At 32.4% G+C, this 17,904-nt stretch overlaps 2 protein-coding genes across 3 annotated transcripts; both read left to right on the forward strand.

The window, feature by feature from the left end:
- The first annotated feature begins 232 nt into the window (after window positions 1-232).
- LOC105783685 (WRKY transcription factor SUSIBA2) lies at window positions 233-6,737 on the forward strand. 2 transcript variants are annotated; one of them, XM_012609275.2, is made up of 6 exons: window positions 233-761; window positions 1,957-2,118; window positions 3,332-4,218; window positions 4,313-4,471; window positions 4,607-5,388; window positions 6,055-6,737. In XM_012609275.2, the coding sequence occupies exons 1-5, from the start codon at window positions 432-434 to the stop codon at window positions 5,358-5,360; spliced, it is 2,292 nt and encodes a 763-aa protein (XP_012464729.1). In that variant the 5' UTR covers window positions 233-431; the 3' UTR covers window positions 5,361-5,388; window positions 6,055-6,737. The 2 variants fall into 2 exon arrangements, with proteins under 2 accessions (XP_012464729.1, XP_052481863.1); XM_052625903.1 differs by having other exon boundaries at window positions 6,144-6,737.
- An 8,046-nt stretch (window positions 6,738-14,783) lies between these two features.
- LOC105784063 (protein METHYLENE BLUE SENSITIVITY 1) lies at window positions 14,784-15,540 on the forward strand. The gene has a single exon (XM_012609845.2). It carries the CDS (start codon window positions 15,013-15,015, stop codon window positions 15,325-15,327), a length of 315 nt encoding a protein of 104 aa, XP_012465299.1. The 5' UTR covers window positions 14,784-15,012; the 3' UTR covers window positions 15,328-15,540.
- The last annotated feature ends 2,364 nt before the right edge of the window (window positions 15,541-17,904 follow it).

A 17,904-nucleotide genomic window follows, 5' to 3' on the forward strand; every position in this document is an offset into this window, starting at 1 on the left:
TAAAATATTTAATATTATATTTGCAGTCAATATGAAATTAAAAAAATGATTTTAACGTTACTTTTTTAATTTTGGTTCTCATTCTAATTATGGTAATAATGTAATTTCAAAAGGAAATATAATAATAAGTTATCTTTTATGGTAAGTAAAAGACAAAAAAAATCACATAAAAGAACCGGTGAACCGGACCAGAATTTTTTATTTTCTTTCAAGATTTTCTATTTCAATTCAAAACTTGAAAAGTTTCTGAAAAACGTTTCTCTAAGAACATTTCAGCTACACACAGCTGAACTTCACCGTATCAAAAATTTATTTATTTTCTTTTCTTGATTTTCATTTTTAATCATTGTAAAATCCAAATCCTAATTCTTAAATCGCTGCTGATTGCTCTCTTTTTTGTAAACACTCCCTTCTTTTTTTTAATCTTTGCCATGGACCACAATGTAACCGTTTTCACCAACCGCCAAGAATCCGTTACGGCTGATGACGGTAATGGTGAATCGGAAACAGTCAATCATGGATGTGGAGGCGGAGACGGGGACGGAGACGGAGGTGGCGATGGTGGTAAGTCAGGCGTCAGCATTGCGGAGAGGAGGGCGGCAACGTGCGGATTCAAGGTGGATAAGATAAATACAGCGAGATTTCGGGCCTCCACTAGCCCATTGGCCTCCCCGCCGGTCCGTTTGCCTTATCTTACTATCCCTCCTGGCATTAGCCCCACGGCGTTGTTGGATTCTCCTATTATGTTGCCCAACGCTCAGGTACCATTTTTTTTCCTTCTTTTTTTTTTATTATGTATTAATTTTTTCTCATTTAATAATTTTTCATGATAAAGCTTTGAATGTTATGGAAGCAATATTAATGAAAACAATGAAGCATTTTGTTATGATCGTCACAGAATCATGCTTCGTTTTTAGTGGCAAACGTGTCATCTTTTAATCTGTGTTTGGTTGCTGACATTTTTGATAATTTTTTTCGATTAGTTTATGAACTAAAATTGTAATATTTTCCTAGATTTAAAAATTGGATTTTCCTAATTAATTTGTGAACTGAATACGTGATTTTACTGTACTATAGAGCTAATCATATTAAAAGTGGCATTGTCTTTTAGCTATAGAATCGGACTAAAAGATTGCTACATGTTTTACTTTTTAAATCTATGTTTCACCTGCTAATCCTTTCTTGAATTTAACAACTCCAGTTGGGCTAGAGGAGATAATTTCTCATGTTGAGTTCTAATGGAATCTGATTTTAGAACTGTTTGATTTTACTTGTTAGCACATCTGTAAGAAACAGAAAGTGAATAAAAAGAAAGAAAGAAACCTCAAAAATGTTCTTATAATGTGAAAAATCATGGCATATGGCTGTATACGAATCAGGCATTTGCTATTGCATTCATAGGTTTTGAGGTTTACATCAGTGTAAAACAATTTCAGTTTTTTTCTGACATTGACGGCCTCAAATATTAGCCTCCAAGGAAATACTTTGGTTGTCTGGCGGTACCCTTCACTGGAATGCTAATAAAGGGTTACTAATTTCGGGTTTTGTTGATGACAGTCTTACTTGATTTGTATTATTTGATCTGAACTCTGAACAACTTATTCAGGTTTATCTAAAGAAGTTCTTTTCTTTTCTGGCAATCATGAAGCTCAGATAAATTAAGTGAAGCATGTTAGAAAGCTTTAATAACTATTAAGTTCTCGTCGATCTGGATCATATTTTGTCTACATTGAGTTTTATCTGTCATATTTAAAAAGAAAAAGAAAAAGAAAAACACTCCTCTAATATGTTAAATTGGTTGTCTAAACTGTTTAAATAAGATCATCATACACAAACCAAAGAAAATTGAATCATTTTTAACTGGCAGAGTAATTAATCTCTTGAAATTCTTGTTCCATGTTTAGCTATAGATTTTCCCACTAACATGGTCCTTGATGACTTCTGTTTCCAATATAGGGATCTCCCACCACTGGAACTTTTCCGGTACCCACTCTCAATCAGGATGGTCAAGTGCTGAGTGTTAGCAACACAGACAGAGGCAGCAAAATAGCTCCTTCCTTCACATTTAAACCACAAAGTATGGATTCCCAGCCAAGCTTTTCTAGTTTAGAAGATCAGGTGAGTTCCTTCTATTCTAGTAGTAATTTGTCATAAAGTTTAATCCCTGCTAGTGGGTTCCAGATTTGAAAACTGAATTGGCAAAACTTTATGATCATGACTTCTATGTCTTGATTTTCAACATTCATTTGTTACTTAAACTTTATAATCATGAATTTTTTGGCTTGCTTTGACATATTTTCTTATTTCTTTATGAAAGACTAGTTTTAGGGATCAAGGTCATATTCATTCTGCAATAAACCTACCAACTTTTTCTTTTGGTTAGATTTCTACATCTCTCCATGAGATTAATTCCTTCTCTTTTATGTTTGAAGAAAGTGCCTTATTATTGTCAGTTTTTGTTCATTTTGGGTTTAAGAGTTAAGTCTTGAGCTTCCTCAGATGCAATACTTTAAGGTTGTTGAAATAGGATAGGAATACAAGGTGCTATTTGTGCTGGTAAAACTATCCTTCGTTGAGAAGTTTGGTTGAAGTGAAATTCAGCTGGTAGATAGCTCAGAATATTATCTTTGTTCACTATGGTTGTAAGTTGATTGGCCTAGTTAATCACAACCAAATTCAGTTTGCATGTGGATTGTTTGTCTGTTTTGATTAACCTGACTTTCATTTTTTAGCATTAGGAGGAAAACTACTTTTGTTAGATAATATTGTAATCCTGCAGTTCATTTCAGAGGAATTGATGTCTAACATCCATCACATATGTTCTTCATCATGATTGAGATGCTTGATCATATCATTATGGGAGTGACATCATCCTGCAGTTCATTTGTAGAGTAATTAATGTCTAACATCCATCACATATGTTCTTTTTTATGATTGAGATTCTGTTATGCGCCTTAGCGTAGGATTTAGTCACAGGTCTAGATGAGAAAGAATTATTGCTCCGACCTATGGTTACTCAAAGAGGCAGATTCGTCACTAAACCCCCTCCGAAAATAACGTTTCTTTTTTATAGAATAATTGCCTCCCTCTTTATTTCATATTGGCAGCCTTTTGTAGACTGTTAATAACAAAGGAAAGAGTCCTAATAGAATTCCTAACTTAGAGTTTATGAAGGAAAAAAAAACCTAATATAATAGAGAAAATAAATAAAACTAAAACTCTTAATAAAACCTGATATAATAATCAGCTGCAGTCCCTTTCACCTGTCACATGCATATTTAGGTGTTTCATATAAAAGAGTTTCTGTTAATGCTTGATTTTATTTGTGTAGGTTTCTTCCTCTTTGAATCTAGTTCAGAGGGCCGAGGTCGATTATCAGCCTCTTGTCCATTTGGGTACACCTTTGGATTTTGAATTTCCTGCAGAATTTTCCAAAGAAGCTACTTCAAGGAGTTTTGCAGCAGATTCAGTTGCCGAAGTCAAAGTTTTAAATAACATTGTGAACGATAATGTTAATCTGGGATGCCATCCTTCTGAATTGGCTGGTGATCGAACGTCAATGCAGAAGGTTCCTTTCAACGGACAAGATGTCAGCACAAATCTTTCAGAAAGTGATCCAAAGGGAACAAACACCACAGCGGGAACAGCAAGAACATCAGAAGATGGATATAATTGGAGGAAGTATGGGCAGAAACAGGTAAAGGGTAGTGAATATCCAAGAAGCTACTATAAATGTACCCATCCAAATTGTCAGGTGAAGAAGAAGGTAGAGCGTTCACTTGATGGCCAAATTACTGAAATTATCTACAAGGGTGCTCATAATCACCCAAAGCCTCAGCCTTGTCGCCCATCACTTGGATCCTCTTCATCATCTAATGAAATGTCAGAGAGTGCTGAAGGCAATGGAACTTGTGTCAAAATTGAAAGTGGTTTAATTTGGAAAAATACCCAAGCAGGTTCAAAGGATATTAAGCTTGGATCTGATTTGAGAGCCGATGGCCTGGAAAGAACATCCTCAACGTCTGTTATAACTGATCTTTCTGATCCACTATCAACTGCCCAAGGAAAATCAGTTGGTGTTTTTGAATCTGCTGATACTCCAGAGTTTTCATCAACACTTGCTAGTAATGATGATGATAATGATGATAGGGCTACCCAGGGAAGTATATCACTCTGTGATGATGCAGCTAATGATGATGAGTCTGAGTCAAAAAGAAGGTATTATTTTGCATGTTAATGAATGTATCCTAGGGCTAAGGCTAGTAGTTTTTACTAACATATATTTTGCATTGTTATCCACTTCCCATTACAGGAAGACAGAATCGTGCTCGACTGAGATGAATGTGGCATCTGGGGCTATCCGTGAACCCAGAGTTGTTGTGCAAATAGAAAGTGAAGTGGATATACTCGATGATGGTTATCGATGGAGGAAGTATGGACAGAAGGTTGTCAAAGGAAACCCTAATCCTAGGTACCAAAACTTGTCAGTCGTCTCTTTCTTGCTCTGTCTCATTTCTTTTGCATGTGAAGCTAAATGAACCATCCAAAGATGCAGGGGAAATTGAAAATGAACAATCCTATTTTAAAACATTTTGTTGTCTAATAGGAGCTATTACAAATGTACAAGTCCCGGATGTCCTGTGAGAAAGCATGTGGAAAGAGCTTCTCACAATCTAAAATGCGTGCTCACGACATATGATGGAAAACACAATCATGAAGTTCCAGCAGCCAGAAGCAGCAGTCATGTTAACACAAGTGCTTGTAATTTACCCCCAACAGTGCCCAACAGTCAAGCTGCTCTGGCATTATCCAGAAATTCTCATGTTCTAAAGCCTGAAACACCAATCCAGGATATTGCACCTCCTTTTGATCGAAAGCCCGAATTCAAAATTGAATATATGAGACCTAGTTTTCTTGGGGATTTCAGCAATGAAATGAAGCTTGGGACTGCTTCTCTGGCTTCTGTTTACCAAATGAAGTTTCCTTCCTTACAGAAAGCTATTCCTTATGGCACCTTTGGACTGAACCCAAACTGCATTGCAACACGTTCATCTGGCTCAATTGCCTCAACAGTTCCAAATTTTCCAATTTCGATGCCATTGAATCTCCCAACATCTGCAAATCTTTCTTTGGCTGGTTTTGATATCAATAATGGTGGAAAACCAGCTGCTCCAATTCACTCTTTCCTTCCAGGGCAACAGTTCAAAGAGAATGCTGCTAGGTTCCATGGGATCAAACAGGAGCTAAAGGATGATAACCATTATGATCCTTGCCTTCCCATTGTCGACCATGCAAGTGCAACATCATCATCATCATCATCAGTCTATCGCCAGCAGGCCACCGGAAATTTTCCATCCTAGACTGCAATTCGCTTCTTACTGGAGCCTGGTAAGGTGTTGGATTCTACTTGAGTTTGTTCAGAATTAAAGGTTCTTTCTCTTTCTATATTGCTGAATTATCATATATAGTTTTTCTCCTTCATATCTATGCTGTTTCTTATACAAATCTTATACACCTATAGTCTATATATGTACGTGATCCTCTGATTTTTAACTTTATACATAGAAATATAATATTACAGGTAAAAATTGCTTCTATCTAGTGGTTTGTGCAGGACTGTTCAAATTGTTTCTTATTGTTCTATTATTAAGTAGTATGGTTCTAAATTATTACTTGAAAAATAAGTGTGAACTGAATGAATACATAGGGATTGAATTTGTATTATAGAAATTATTTGGTATATTGCTGAAGATTGAGAATTGTTTATGACTGTAAACGTTGAATTTTAGAAATTATACATTTCAAAATTTTAACTTTATTTTCATAACATTTTATAGGTCTCTTGATGATTTTGAATAAAAATTAAAAAGGTAATTTAGGTGGAATATTAATTTATTTAAAATAAAACTGAGCTTCTATGCTAAAATGATAATCAGCTCTTTCCCTATTGTCTAGTATATATCAATTTGTTTTTGTTGCATAAATTTTTCACCCACTAAATCTAGTAAGTATATAGATAGAAAGAACTTGTAATATTAAATTTCTTGGCGCAAGGCCTTTGGCTTGGCTTCTCCAAATTCTTATGCTTTTCCGAGTCCCTTCTTGCTACTGGTTATCATCATCATTGCCTAAAGCTTCTCCAGATTCTTATGGTTTTTTGAGTCGTCTCTTGCTTTTGGCCATCATCAACACTGCTTGAAGCGTTAATGATGTCTGGGGATTGAGAGCTCGGAATGGAAGGACACTGAACTCAGGCCTCCTCTGACGGCATTTGACTGGGTCTCTGGTTATGTTGTTTCTGTCTGGTTAAGTTGCTTTGATGATTTTAGTTCTTAGGCGGTTCAGTTTGGTGTTGTGCCTGGTGCTGATGTTGCTGAAGTGAACTGATATCATGCGTCTCCGTACAGCAATAGGAATAAAACGATGGCCACTACCAAGGCAGTAGAGGATGTTACTTGTGGTTGTCGCCTAGTTTAAAAGGCTTTGACTTTCGGCCTGGTCCTTATTTATTCCTATCTTGTATCGGTTCTTGTTGACCTTGGGGAATTGTGATCGAATTCGAGAAATTCGTGTTGCTATTCTATTGCTCGTCTTTGTTCTTTTTGTTATGTCTGATTCATGTCTTCATAGGCTACTTGGTTCTCTTTTTTGTAACTTTTGTAACTTTTCTTGAGATGATGAATTTTATTGACAACAACAAAGAAAGCATTTATCTCTGGAGTTTGACACCAAAATAATATTCATTCTCATAGGTCGAAAACCCAAAATTTAAAAAGGTATCAAATAAAAAAAAGGACTACTTTTTAAAAATCCGACAATTATGTTAAGATATTTTTAGTGACCCAATTATTAAAACTTGCAAATTTATCTAATCCTATTTGTCTTTTTTATTATTTAATTCCGTTAATTGGGATTAACTCGTAATGAAAGAGGTAAGGTTAAAATTGATATAATAATAAATTCAATCCTCAATGATTATATATTATCAATTTTGTATTATAATTTTTAAAATTAACTCTCAACATTTATATATTATTCTAATTTAATTTTAATTTTAAAAATATGTACCATTAATGTCTAAAACTGTGCTTAATTTATTAAGTTTGTGCTCGGTTTAGGCTTCTACTCTCAAGAAATATTGGGTTTGGTCCCTTCCGAGGATTTTCTCTAAACAAAAAAATAAGGGCTTAATATTATGAATTTTTCTTCTATTTGGTTCTTAGACAAGTACTAGTGAGAGAAACGTGAGGATGTTGTGTGAACGTACATGCAATTGCTAAGATTTATTTGTCAAACAACATAGCTCTTATCATCCAAAGGCTCTAAGTTTTGATTTATTGATCCATCTCCACCATGGTTGCATATGGTGGAATGGCTAGTTTGATCAACTTCTTCAATGATATGCATTTCATTTGATTCCTATTTAATTTATTTTTCTTTTTAGACCGCACAATATTTAATAATCGATCACACTCATACTCAGTGTCAATATCATTAGCTCCAATTACAACTTGCTTATTGATTGAAAGACTAATTATTAAAACGACATCATCTAGCGTTACCATCAATTCCCAACATGAAAAATTGAACTGTATGTCATAGATGGCACATATAAACCATCACTCTTTAAGCGGTCTAAATACGCCCATCGGCCGAGCACAAACAACTTCATCTTCTTATTATTCCAAATAAAATCTTAAAAACATTTTCAAAAAAATTATGAAAATAAAAAAAAATTGAGTTGACAATTTTACTATAATGAGGTTTGTTGTCATAGTTTGCTACATGCTGTTTTTGAAACTTTAAACCATCCATTTTTCTCCTTTAAAAAAAGGATAAATGGGTAGGGTATTTATAAGAGAGAGTCTACTTCAATACGTGTCAACTTCTTTATATTAAATGAATTGGTTGGACGCATTTTCCACTCAAACTTCACAACTTTAAATTCAACAATACGAGAACTTTGCAACTTTTTTCTTTTGATAAACATGACGTGCACTAAACTTGACGCTCATTAGTGTCCGTAGTATTGAGTTAATCTTTAAAAATATATTCTAAAAAACATGTTGTCAAATAAGCATATCATAATAAATATTAAAAGATGTAACAGTATGTAACTCCTTTAGATTTTCCCAAAATGAAGGGAATCAGAATCAGGGTTGAAAAGAAAAGCAGTTCCTACGGCTGTCGCCATGGTTGATGCACAACAACATCAAAGAAGGCTTCCTAAAATTCAACCACTGATACTTTTTTTTATGGATTTCTTTTCTTTTTCTGTTTTTACTGATTTGTAAAGAGGAAATGATTAAGCAATTTTAAAAATTTGTCGTGTCAACACTAATATTAGTATGAAATTAAAAATTTTTATAATTAGATGACCAAAATAGAAATATTCTAATAATTAAGTGACCACCAATAAAATTTATCCTAAATTTTATAATAAGTTAAAGAAAATTTAATTTTAATACTTAAATTTAGCTTAATATTTATATTTGTTTTGTTTAGATTAATACTAACTATTGCTTCGGCAAACATGCCATGTCATTAGCTAATATAACAGCTTGCTTAGCCCACCTCATTTAATTTTAAAAGAGTTACAAAATACAATATTAAAAAATCCAATCCAACATTAAATCTGTCTCTATTCTATCTTTTTTTTCTTATTATTCTTTAGCTATTTTTAGCTATTCTTCTTGCCTTATTATGCGAGTTAGAAGAAACTTTTATTATGTTATATCATTAGGGTAATGATCCATCAACCTACTAGTTCTTTTTATGAGGCACAAATAAGAGAATTTATCCTGGAAGCGGAAGAACTGTTGAAACTTCACGAAAACCTCACAAGGGTTTATGTACAAAAAACGGGCAAGCACTTATGGGTTGTAGCCTAAGACATGGAAAATGATATTTTTATGTCATCAACAGAAGCCCAAGCTCATGAAATTGTGGATCTTGTAGCGGTTAAATAACTCAAATAACAAAGAGCAATAGCAACGATTTAACACCAATCTACAACACTTAGTAATTGGGTTGATTTGATTCCAACCTTATAACAAACTTCCAACCTAAACCCAACATTCTTGTAAGATATAATTAGACCTGTTGACGGGTCGAATTATCTATCCAAGCCTAACACCATGTTTGGTTGGGTGTATTGGCATAGCCATTACACCCCTATTCCGTGGGCCCCACTTAATCCCCCTTTAATCTTTTGTTTGGTTCAATGTATTGCTAATACGGGTCTATTACATTACAGACCTAATCCCCAAAATCCACCGATTTCTAATCCCTTCCCTTTGCTCAGTTTAGGTGCTGCTTCAGTTTTATACCCTGTTTTACCCTCCTTTCCGTCTTCTGTTCCTTCCTTCTAGCTTCCCCTTTCCGTCTTCTATTTCTAATCCCCAAAATCGACGCTTCCCCTTTCCGTCTTATGTTCTTTCCTTCTAGCTTGGGGTTTCTGCCGATTTGCTCCCTCTGCCTCTCAACCTTTTCTTTTTTTTTCCTTTACAACACAATTTACGCTTGGCCTTCTCAACCTTTTCTTTTCTTTTTCTCTCTGTCACTCTTTCGCTTGCTCTCAGTTGGTGGGTTTCCAAGTTACTGCAAGTGAAAGGTAAACTAGTTTCTAACTCTCTTTTGCTCTCAAACTGCTTTAAATGTTTGCAGCTCTAAATTTATCGCTGTTTTTTTCCCTGTTGATCCATTAGGTTCAAGAAATTGAGCTTTTTTCTGCTTCACATTTTATTTTGAGTAGTTATTTTCCTTCTTTACCATGTCAAATTTTAAGTTTGATTAGTTTACTTTGATGGTATTGATTGGTTATTTTCCTTCTTTACCATGTCAAATTTTAGTTATATACGATTTGAAAATGTTAGTAGCAATACGGTTAAGAACGTTGTTTGGTTGTCGAGAAAAACGTAAGGAGAAAAAAAAAAGAGTGAATGAGTGATGTTTATGAACTCCATGCAACTACTTCCCTGTTTTACTTGATGGCAAGGTTTTAGAGGATTTCGTTTTTAAATTCCAACGGTGCAAACAGAGGACCGTAATGTCTATATGCAGTAATGATTTGTCTGACTTTTTTTCGTTATATACGATTAGAAAATGTTAGTACGGTGAATAACGTTGTTTGGTTGCCGAGAAAAACATAAGGAGAAAAAAAATGAAGTGAATGAGTGATATGCTTATGAACTCCATGCAACTATTTCCCTATTTTACCTGATGGAAAAGTTTCGAGAGGATTTCGTTTTTAAATTCCAATGGTGCAAACAGCGGACCGTAGTAGTGAAAAAAACCAACGATTTTATTACTATTCAGCAAACAAGTAAAGCATGGATACTCAGTACTGATAATTTATTTCTTTTTCACTTTTTCTTTTTGGCGCAGAAAATCAAAACGTTCATATTCTAGAGAATTTCTCTTTTCCTTTGCTAAACTTGATACATGTCAAAAGTTACCTACTGGATTTGACAATTCAACACTAAGGTAATATATCACATTTTATCTTTTGCATTTTGTTGCATCAATGTTCTTAAGATAATTTTTGTGTTTTTTGCGGTTTTTAACAGAGAACTTAATGATCAATCAACTAGTGTGTTGCACTCGTATCATGATTCAGGTTAGAAGTTTCTCCTTGTTTTCCCCCACTCGTACTTCAATTTAAAGATGATTAGCAATTCCTAGTCCTATGGTAAAAATGGTATTGGTTGATTGTTTTCCCTCACTCGTACTTCAATTTAAAGATGATTCCTAGCCTTCTTTACCATTATTATAATTTTAGTCTTTATATTAGCATCATTTTTGACACTTGGAAATCGCTGCATGCCTTGCTTTGTTATATTAGGTGCAATGCCGAGGGATGTTTTCAACACACTACCACCGTTTAGCTGTGGACTATAGGAACAATTCCAAGGTGTGTCTGCTTTCTGTTGGATAATATATTTTTTAAACTGAAGTTTATAGCATTTATAATTGGCAAATTATATTAGGTGCAGAGAGAGTGAATGAGATATTTTGAGTTGTACAGCATCAGTTTGAAGTCTTATCTGCCAATTTGTTTAGTGAAAATTTGTAAAATGCAGGGCTCATTGCTATTTTAGTGTCTGTTCAATTTCCTCAAGTTATTTATTACTTGCCTTTAATAAATTTTTACAGGTCTCTCTCTGTCACATGGCGTGCCAAGTAGGAAATGGAGTTGAAGGAGTGAAGAAGTTACATTTCTTTCTGAGTTGACTCTGGTGCTGTCCAAAAGTTACGGTGTGAATGTTGCACGAATAACTAGTAAGGTTATTTGTAACTTTAGTTTCTCTTTGCCGAGGATCTACATGTGGACTTGTGGGAAATGGGGCCTCATTAGCTTCTATGTTGCTTATAGCTTTGATATGTATAAATATAATATGGAGATTAACTTGAATAATGTGTACTGTGGGTTGAAACTATAAGGACCTTCGAAGTCCATTGAAGGATGTGGTGTTTAGAGTATGATAGCATCAAGGATTCCATGGGGCATATCTCACCTACTGGGAAAAAATTTAGTTTTTTGTTGATTTTTCCTTGAATTTAGTTCATATTTTCAGATTATTGAAATGTGCATTAATCAATACCTTCTGTTATTAAGAACCTTTAGGACAAAAAGATGTAGATGTATTTTGTTGTATTTACCTAGATCTTTGTTTATAGAGAATCGACTGAATTGCAAAATTTTAGCATCTGCTATGACGAATGTCACCGACGGTAATCATTTCGGGCTTCGACTCAAGATTACTGAACAATTGCCAAGAAGTCTAGAGAATTTGAGGTCAGTATCACGGAAACACCAAGCAAGGGATCTCAAGACAAGTTGCCAATGCAAAGTAGTCTTGACGAAATGGTAGTTTTATTCGGGAACTAATCACCGACACGCTTAAAGACATGCGAGGAGGGCACTTGTATTAGGTCATTGACTCAACTTCAACAGAGGGCAAGGATGCTTCTGCATCAACATTGATTGAATGAAATCCATGTAATATTTGTAATTTTTCCCAGGGTCATTCATTTTCGGATATAGTTAGTGATGTGAATATGATTGTGACTAATATGCTATCTAGCATTTTGTAAAGTTTGGGTGGGCTAGAAAATTGGAAAACATATTAGTTGGTAGCTGGAAGGTTGAAATGAGCTGACCGGCATTTTGTACAATGCATTTCTAATGAGAAAATTTTGTTGACATGATTGCTCTATCTCCTAGACTGAAACACCTAAAGCTGAAGCAGTTTGAATTAAGTAATTAGCAGTATTTGTGAAAATTTGGGTGATCAAGTTCAACATTGCTTAAAGGTCATAATGCTTGGCACTGGTTAAATGTATAAATTATATATCATTATTAAATTATATTTAATATTAATTATTTTAAATTATATAAATTCATATAAGAAACTTTATTATCAAGAATTTTATGAAATTATATATCATTATTAAATTATATTTAATATTAATTATTTTAAATTATATAAATTCATATAAGAAAATTTATTATCAAGAATTTTATGAAATTATATATTATTATTAAATTATATTTAATAATAATTATTTTAAATTATACAAATTCATATAAGAAAATTTATTAGTTATAATTATTTTAAATTTTATTAAATCATATATTTTAATTAAAATATATTTAATATTAATTATTTCAAATTATATTTTATAGTATCATATATTTTGATTTTAGTAAATTCATATAAGAATATTGATTATTAAGAATTTTATTAAATTATATATTTTTAATTATAATATATTTAATAATAATTATGTTAAATTATCTATATTATGATTTGAGTAAATTCATATAAGAATATTAATTATTAAGAATTTTATTAAATTATATATTTTAATTATAATATATTTAATAATAATCATGTTAAATTATATTTTATAGTATCATATATTATGATTTGAGTAAATTCATATAAGAATATTGATTATTAAGAATTTTATTAAATTATATATTTTAATTATAATATATTTAATAATAATTATGTTTAAATATGATTAAATTATTTATTATTGATATTAATAATCTTATTAAATTTTAAATAACAATAAAAATAATCATTTACCCAAACAATCTTATGCTAAGGGTATTCTAGTCATTTTAGTTTTTTCCATTATGTTATTACATCTCTATTCCATTCAACCAAACACAAGAATACTATTACGCCTCTATTCCATTACATTCAACCAAACAATTGATTTGCTATTACGCTTCTATTCCATTACGCCTCTATTCCAATACAGCGAACCAAACGTGCTGTAAAAGTTCGTTTGAAATTTGAGTGTTTGGACAAAATATTAAACCCAAAAATTGAGTTTGGACAAAAATATAGGTCCCTTTAAAATATGAGTTGGACTCAGTTTGAACATTCAAAGTCCAAGTCTGACCCGTTTTTAAGTTTATAATACTTTACATTATATTATTTTTATATATTATGTAATTTAGAACACATTAAAAAAATAAACCTATACTAAATATATAATAATACTTTAATGTAAACATTAAAATAATATTAAAATGACTATATAAAAATTCAATAAATAAAAAATTATATAAAGTATTAAATATTAAAATAATATAATATATTTTTAAAAAATTAAAAATAATATGGATAGACGTAAAATGGGATTGGGTTAATCTTTTGTAAATATAGATGAATTTCCACAAAATTTTAAGTCTATATTTCAAATCAAGTAAAACTTAAATAAACATAAAAGTATATTAATATTATACTTAAGAGAGGTTAGAAACATTTTTTATCTTAAATAAATTTAAAAGGAAAGAAACCTAAATTATAGCACAAGAATTAAGGATGAAAGCAAGTGAGTGGCAGACAAAGTTATGACGGTTTAAGTGATTCCCATAACCCTCATTTTCAATTATCTTGCTTTGAGCTACTCCTACTCTCTCCATTCACCTTTTATTTTATAATTGTGGGATCTTTGCAATTTTGGAGTTCTTAACACACATCCTTTTACAACTTTAATTGGTGAGTGGAATTAGGATGATATATATGATGATAAAATAACAAAATTAAATATGTTAAATTTGATGAAGACAACCTTTTCAGCTTCTTCTTTTATCTACTATTTGGGTTGTCGGACTATTTAGTTCTTAATACAACTTATCCGATTCAATTCTAAGTAAAAATAAAAATAAAATTAGAGTATTAAGGTAGGTATTTAAAAATCCACCTAATAATTGAATTTGACGTGGAATTGCTTGGACTGACAACTAATGTCTAATTGATTACATTCTTCAATTTTAGGGACAAATGAGAATTGGGATACTTATGGAATAATTACAAGTAATTACCAATTACCTTACGACTTTTCAAACAACATACATGATTTAAGTTCTAAAATTATTTTATACAAGCTCATAAAAGTTATTTTTATACGATAATAAAAATCAAATATTTTAGTTTTAGGATATATTTTATTTTTTAAAATATAGTTTTATATATATTTATTATTGGACCAAAAATGTTGTGCTATTGAATATTTCACGCAATTTTTAATTTAATAGCAAATGACTTTGGGATCAATTTTTGAGGTATTATTAAAAAGAATTTATAATAATTAATATATTTTTAGAAATTTGTGTAATTCTATAAAACATACACTAAGTGAACAAAAACATTAAAAATTTAATATTTGTTGCAATTAAAAATTAGTAAAATATAAACAAAATTGAAATGGGAAAGGCAGTGGAGTATATTGGCGGACGTCGACTGCATCGAATACAGCCTATAAAATATGAATTTCCTCCCCACTTGCTTTTCGCCCTCACTAACATCAATCATCACCCGATTCCATCTTGGACGATTCCTATCCTTTTTTTTATAATTATCTTCACCCCTTTCCCCATTCAGAAAAATCCAATATACCCACCAAAGAAAAAGCAAGAGCAGTAAAAATCCTTGATCAGCAACCCATAAGGTTTCTATTCTGTTTTTGTTTCTCATCAATCAATCAACCATGACAGGCAAAGCCAAGCCCAAGAAGCACACTGCCAAGGAAATCGCAGCCAAGATCGATGCCGCCACTACCAACCGAGGCGGTGGCAAGGCTGGATTAGCTGACCGTTCTGGGGTGGAGAAGGGTGGACATGCCAAGTTCGAGTGTCCTCACTGCAAAACAACTGCTCCAGATTTGAAGACTATGCAGATTCATCATGATGCCAAGCATCCCAAGCTTCCTTTTGAAGAATCAAAGCTTGTGAATCTTCATTCTACTCATGGTGCCGATTCTTCCAAGCCTCGTCCCGGTGTTAGGGGTAGTTTAAAAAAGTGATATTAATAAATAAATTTAGCCGTTTTCTTTATGATTTGGTGCTTTGCGGTTGTTTTGGAATCGGGGTTTGGTTTCTTAACTATTAGTTCTAGTAGGTTTGGGTAAAAAAAGATGATGATGATAATGATGGATGTTAACCCACCTTGAATATGATGATGATGTTGACTGTGTTATAGCTTCCTTATTTAATTCTAATGAAGTGTTTTTGGATCATATATGGTGATTATATGTCGCATATTAGCAACTAGGTTTAGTTTCTTTAGCTAGTTTATGGAGTATAACAGCTTGAATGGGAACTTTACTTGTTGAAATGCTTGGATGTTTCAGTCTAAGAGATGATTTATGGAGTACATGAGCTTGAATTTGATAATCTACAGAGGATAAAAGAGTAAAAGAGGGTGTTTCCTTGATGCCTTTGCCTTATATATGTGCTTGCCTTATTGTGCTTTCATTATTCCCAAGATTTGTATCGTTTAGTTTAACTTATTGTGGGATGCAGCCCAAAATCATGTCTAGTTACTGGTTTTTAGGGTTCAATTGGAGTTACTAATTTTATGTTATTGCTCATATTACCAGAGTATTAGTAATTTTGTGTTATATCTATGCACTTGAATAAAACAATTTGCTCTCCATATGTGGGGTTTTACTCAAAAGTCTTAAGAATGATCTTTGTGGTAGCTAATATGATACCAACTAAGAGTTAATAATGGGTAAAAGTATCATGGAGGCCCCTGTAGGAGGAATCAGATTATGTTTAACCTCATTTACTAAAAAAAATAGATAAATTAATTTCTGTATATTAGATTAAAGAGTAAATTGGTCTTTTCTATTAAAATTTTCATCTATTTTTACTGTTAAAATTAGTGTAGTTGACAGAATAATCAGACAGTTACATGTGTTGTGTTATGTGTATTTCATGTTGGCCCACAAGAACCAATTTTTAACTAGACTAGCTTGCTCTTTGATCTAATGTACAAGAATTAATTTGTCCATTTTTTTAGTAGTGGGGCAAAATGCAATCTGGCACATAGTATAAGGACCTCCACGGTACTTTTACCGTTAATAATGCTATTACTGGATAGATGAGAGGTGATAAAGAATGATGTGGATGAATGCGGAAGCGGATCGTAAAATTTGTCAAAGTCACGAATTTACTCTAGATCTCTAGATGAACATAAACTGAAACAAGAAACAACAAAAACATATTAGTTGTCACGAAAGAGAGTCAAACAAAATTAAAACGAAAGAAAGATGAACCGGTTAGTAAAGAGTCCAAAAGAGGAACGAGTTAGGGTTTCTTAGATGGAAAGCAATCGTCATTGGACCTCAAGAAAATGCCCCAACCAGATCTGAAAAAATAAAACACAAACAGATTTGTTAGAAGTGATTTTAAAGACAAAAGCAAACTGTTTTGTGCAAGAATGCTTGAAATAACAAGAAAAGATTAAAACTCCTAATTTTGATGTGTTTCTTGATGGAACAAGGTAGGAGAATGTCTTTCTTGAAGTAACTTTAATCTAGAACGGAAATCAATAAAATTAGCAAGTCAAAACAGCAAGAACTAACTTAAATAAGCAAGAAACAATAAATTAAGGATAAAAAAGAGAAGATGACGTCCTAAGTAGACCTGTCCATGGGCCGGGCCGGGCCGGGTTCGGGCCGGGCCGGGTTCGGGCCGGGCCCACAAAAAATTTTTAGCCCGTTTACTAGGCCCGGGCCCGGCCCGAAGAAAAAATATGGGGCCCGAGCCCGGCCCGGCCCGTTTTTAATTAAAATTAAAATTATTTTTTTAATAAAATTAAAACTAATTGTTATTAAAATTAATTGTTAGTAAAATTATCAAATTATTAATTGTTAATTGTATTAATTGTTGTAATAAAATCTAACATTTGATTAGTAAAATTATCAAATTATTAATTTTATTAATTGTTGTAATAAAATCTAACATTTGATTAGTAAATTTATCAAATTATTAATTGTATTAATTGTATTAATTGTTGTAACAAAATCTAACATTTGATTAGTAAAACAAACTTGATGTTTTATGATTATTATTTTGTAACACTAGTTAAGGAAATGAAAGTTAATAAACTTAAAATAAAAACTATTATATTTTAAAATAAAAAATATATATTTAATATTTTTCGGATGGTAGGGCGGCCTGGCCAAAAAATCTTGCCGAGGTCTGCCCATTTTTAAACGGCCTAAATTTTTGCCCAAGCCCATATTTCGGCCTATATTTTTACCCAAACCCTCCCATATTTCGGCGGGCCGTCGGTCAGGTCAAGCCGCCTACCATGGACAGGTCTAGTCCTAAGAAGCCTTGGAAACATTAAAAATCCACAACTCCTTTCAATGGCTCTAATTTCCTCTCCAAGAAAAAGATCTTGACAAGAAAAAGTTTGAAGATGATTCCCACAACCTGAAAGATTGTTAAAACAGCTTCTAAAAGAAACTCAAGAGCAATTCTTAAAAAAAAACTCAAAGAGAATTATTATTAACTCAAAAAATATATAAATCAATTGTATGTGTATAAGGGTGAACGCCCATGCTACTTATAGACCCCTAAAATAAGTT

The sequence above is a fragment of the Gossypium raimondii genome, chromosome 13 (genome assembly GCF_025698545.1).
Source record: "Gossypium raimondii isolate GPD5lz chromosome 13, ASM2569854v1, whole genome shotgun sequence".
Taxonomy (NCBI): domain Eukaryota; kingdom Viridiplantae; phylum Streptophyta; class Magnoliopsida; order Malvales; family Malvaceae; genus Gossypium; species Gossypium raimondii.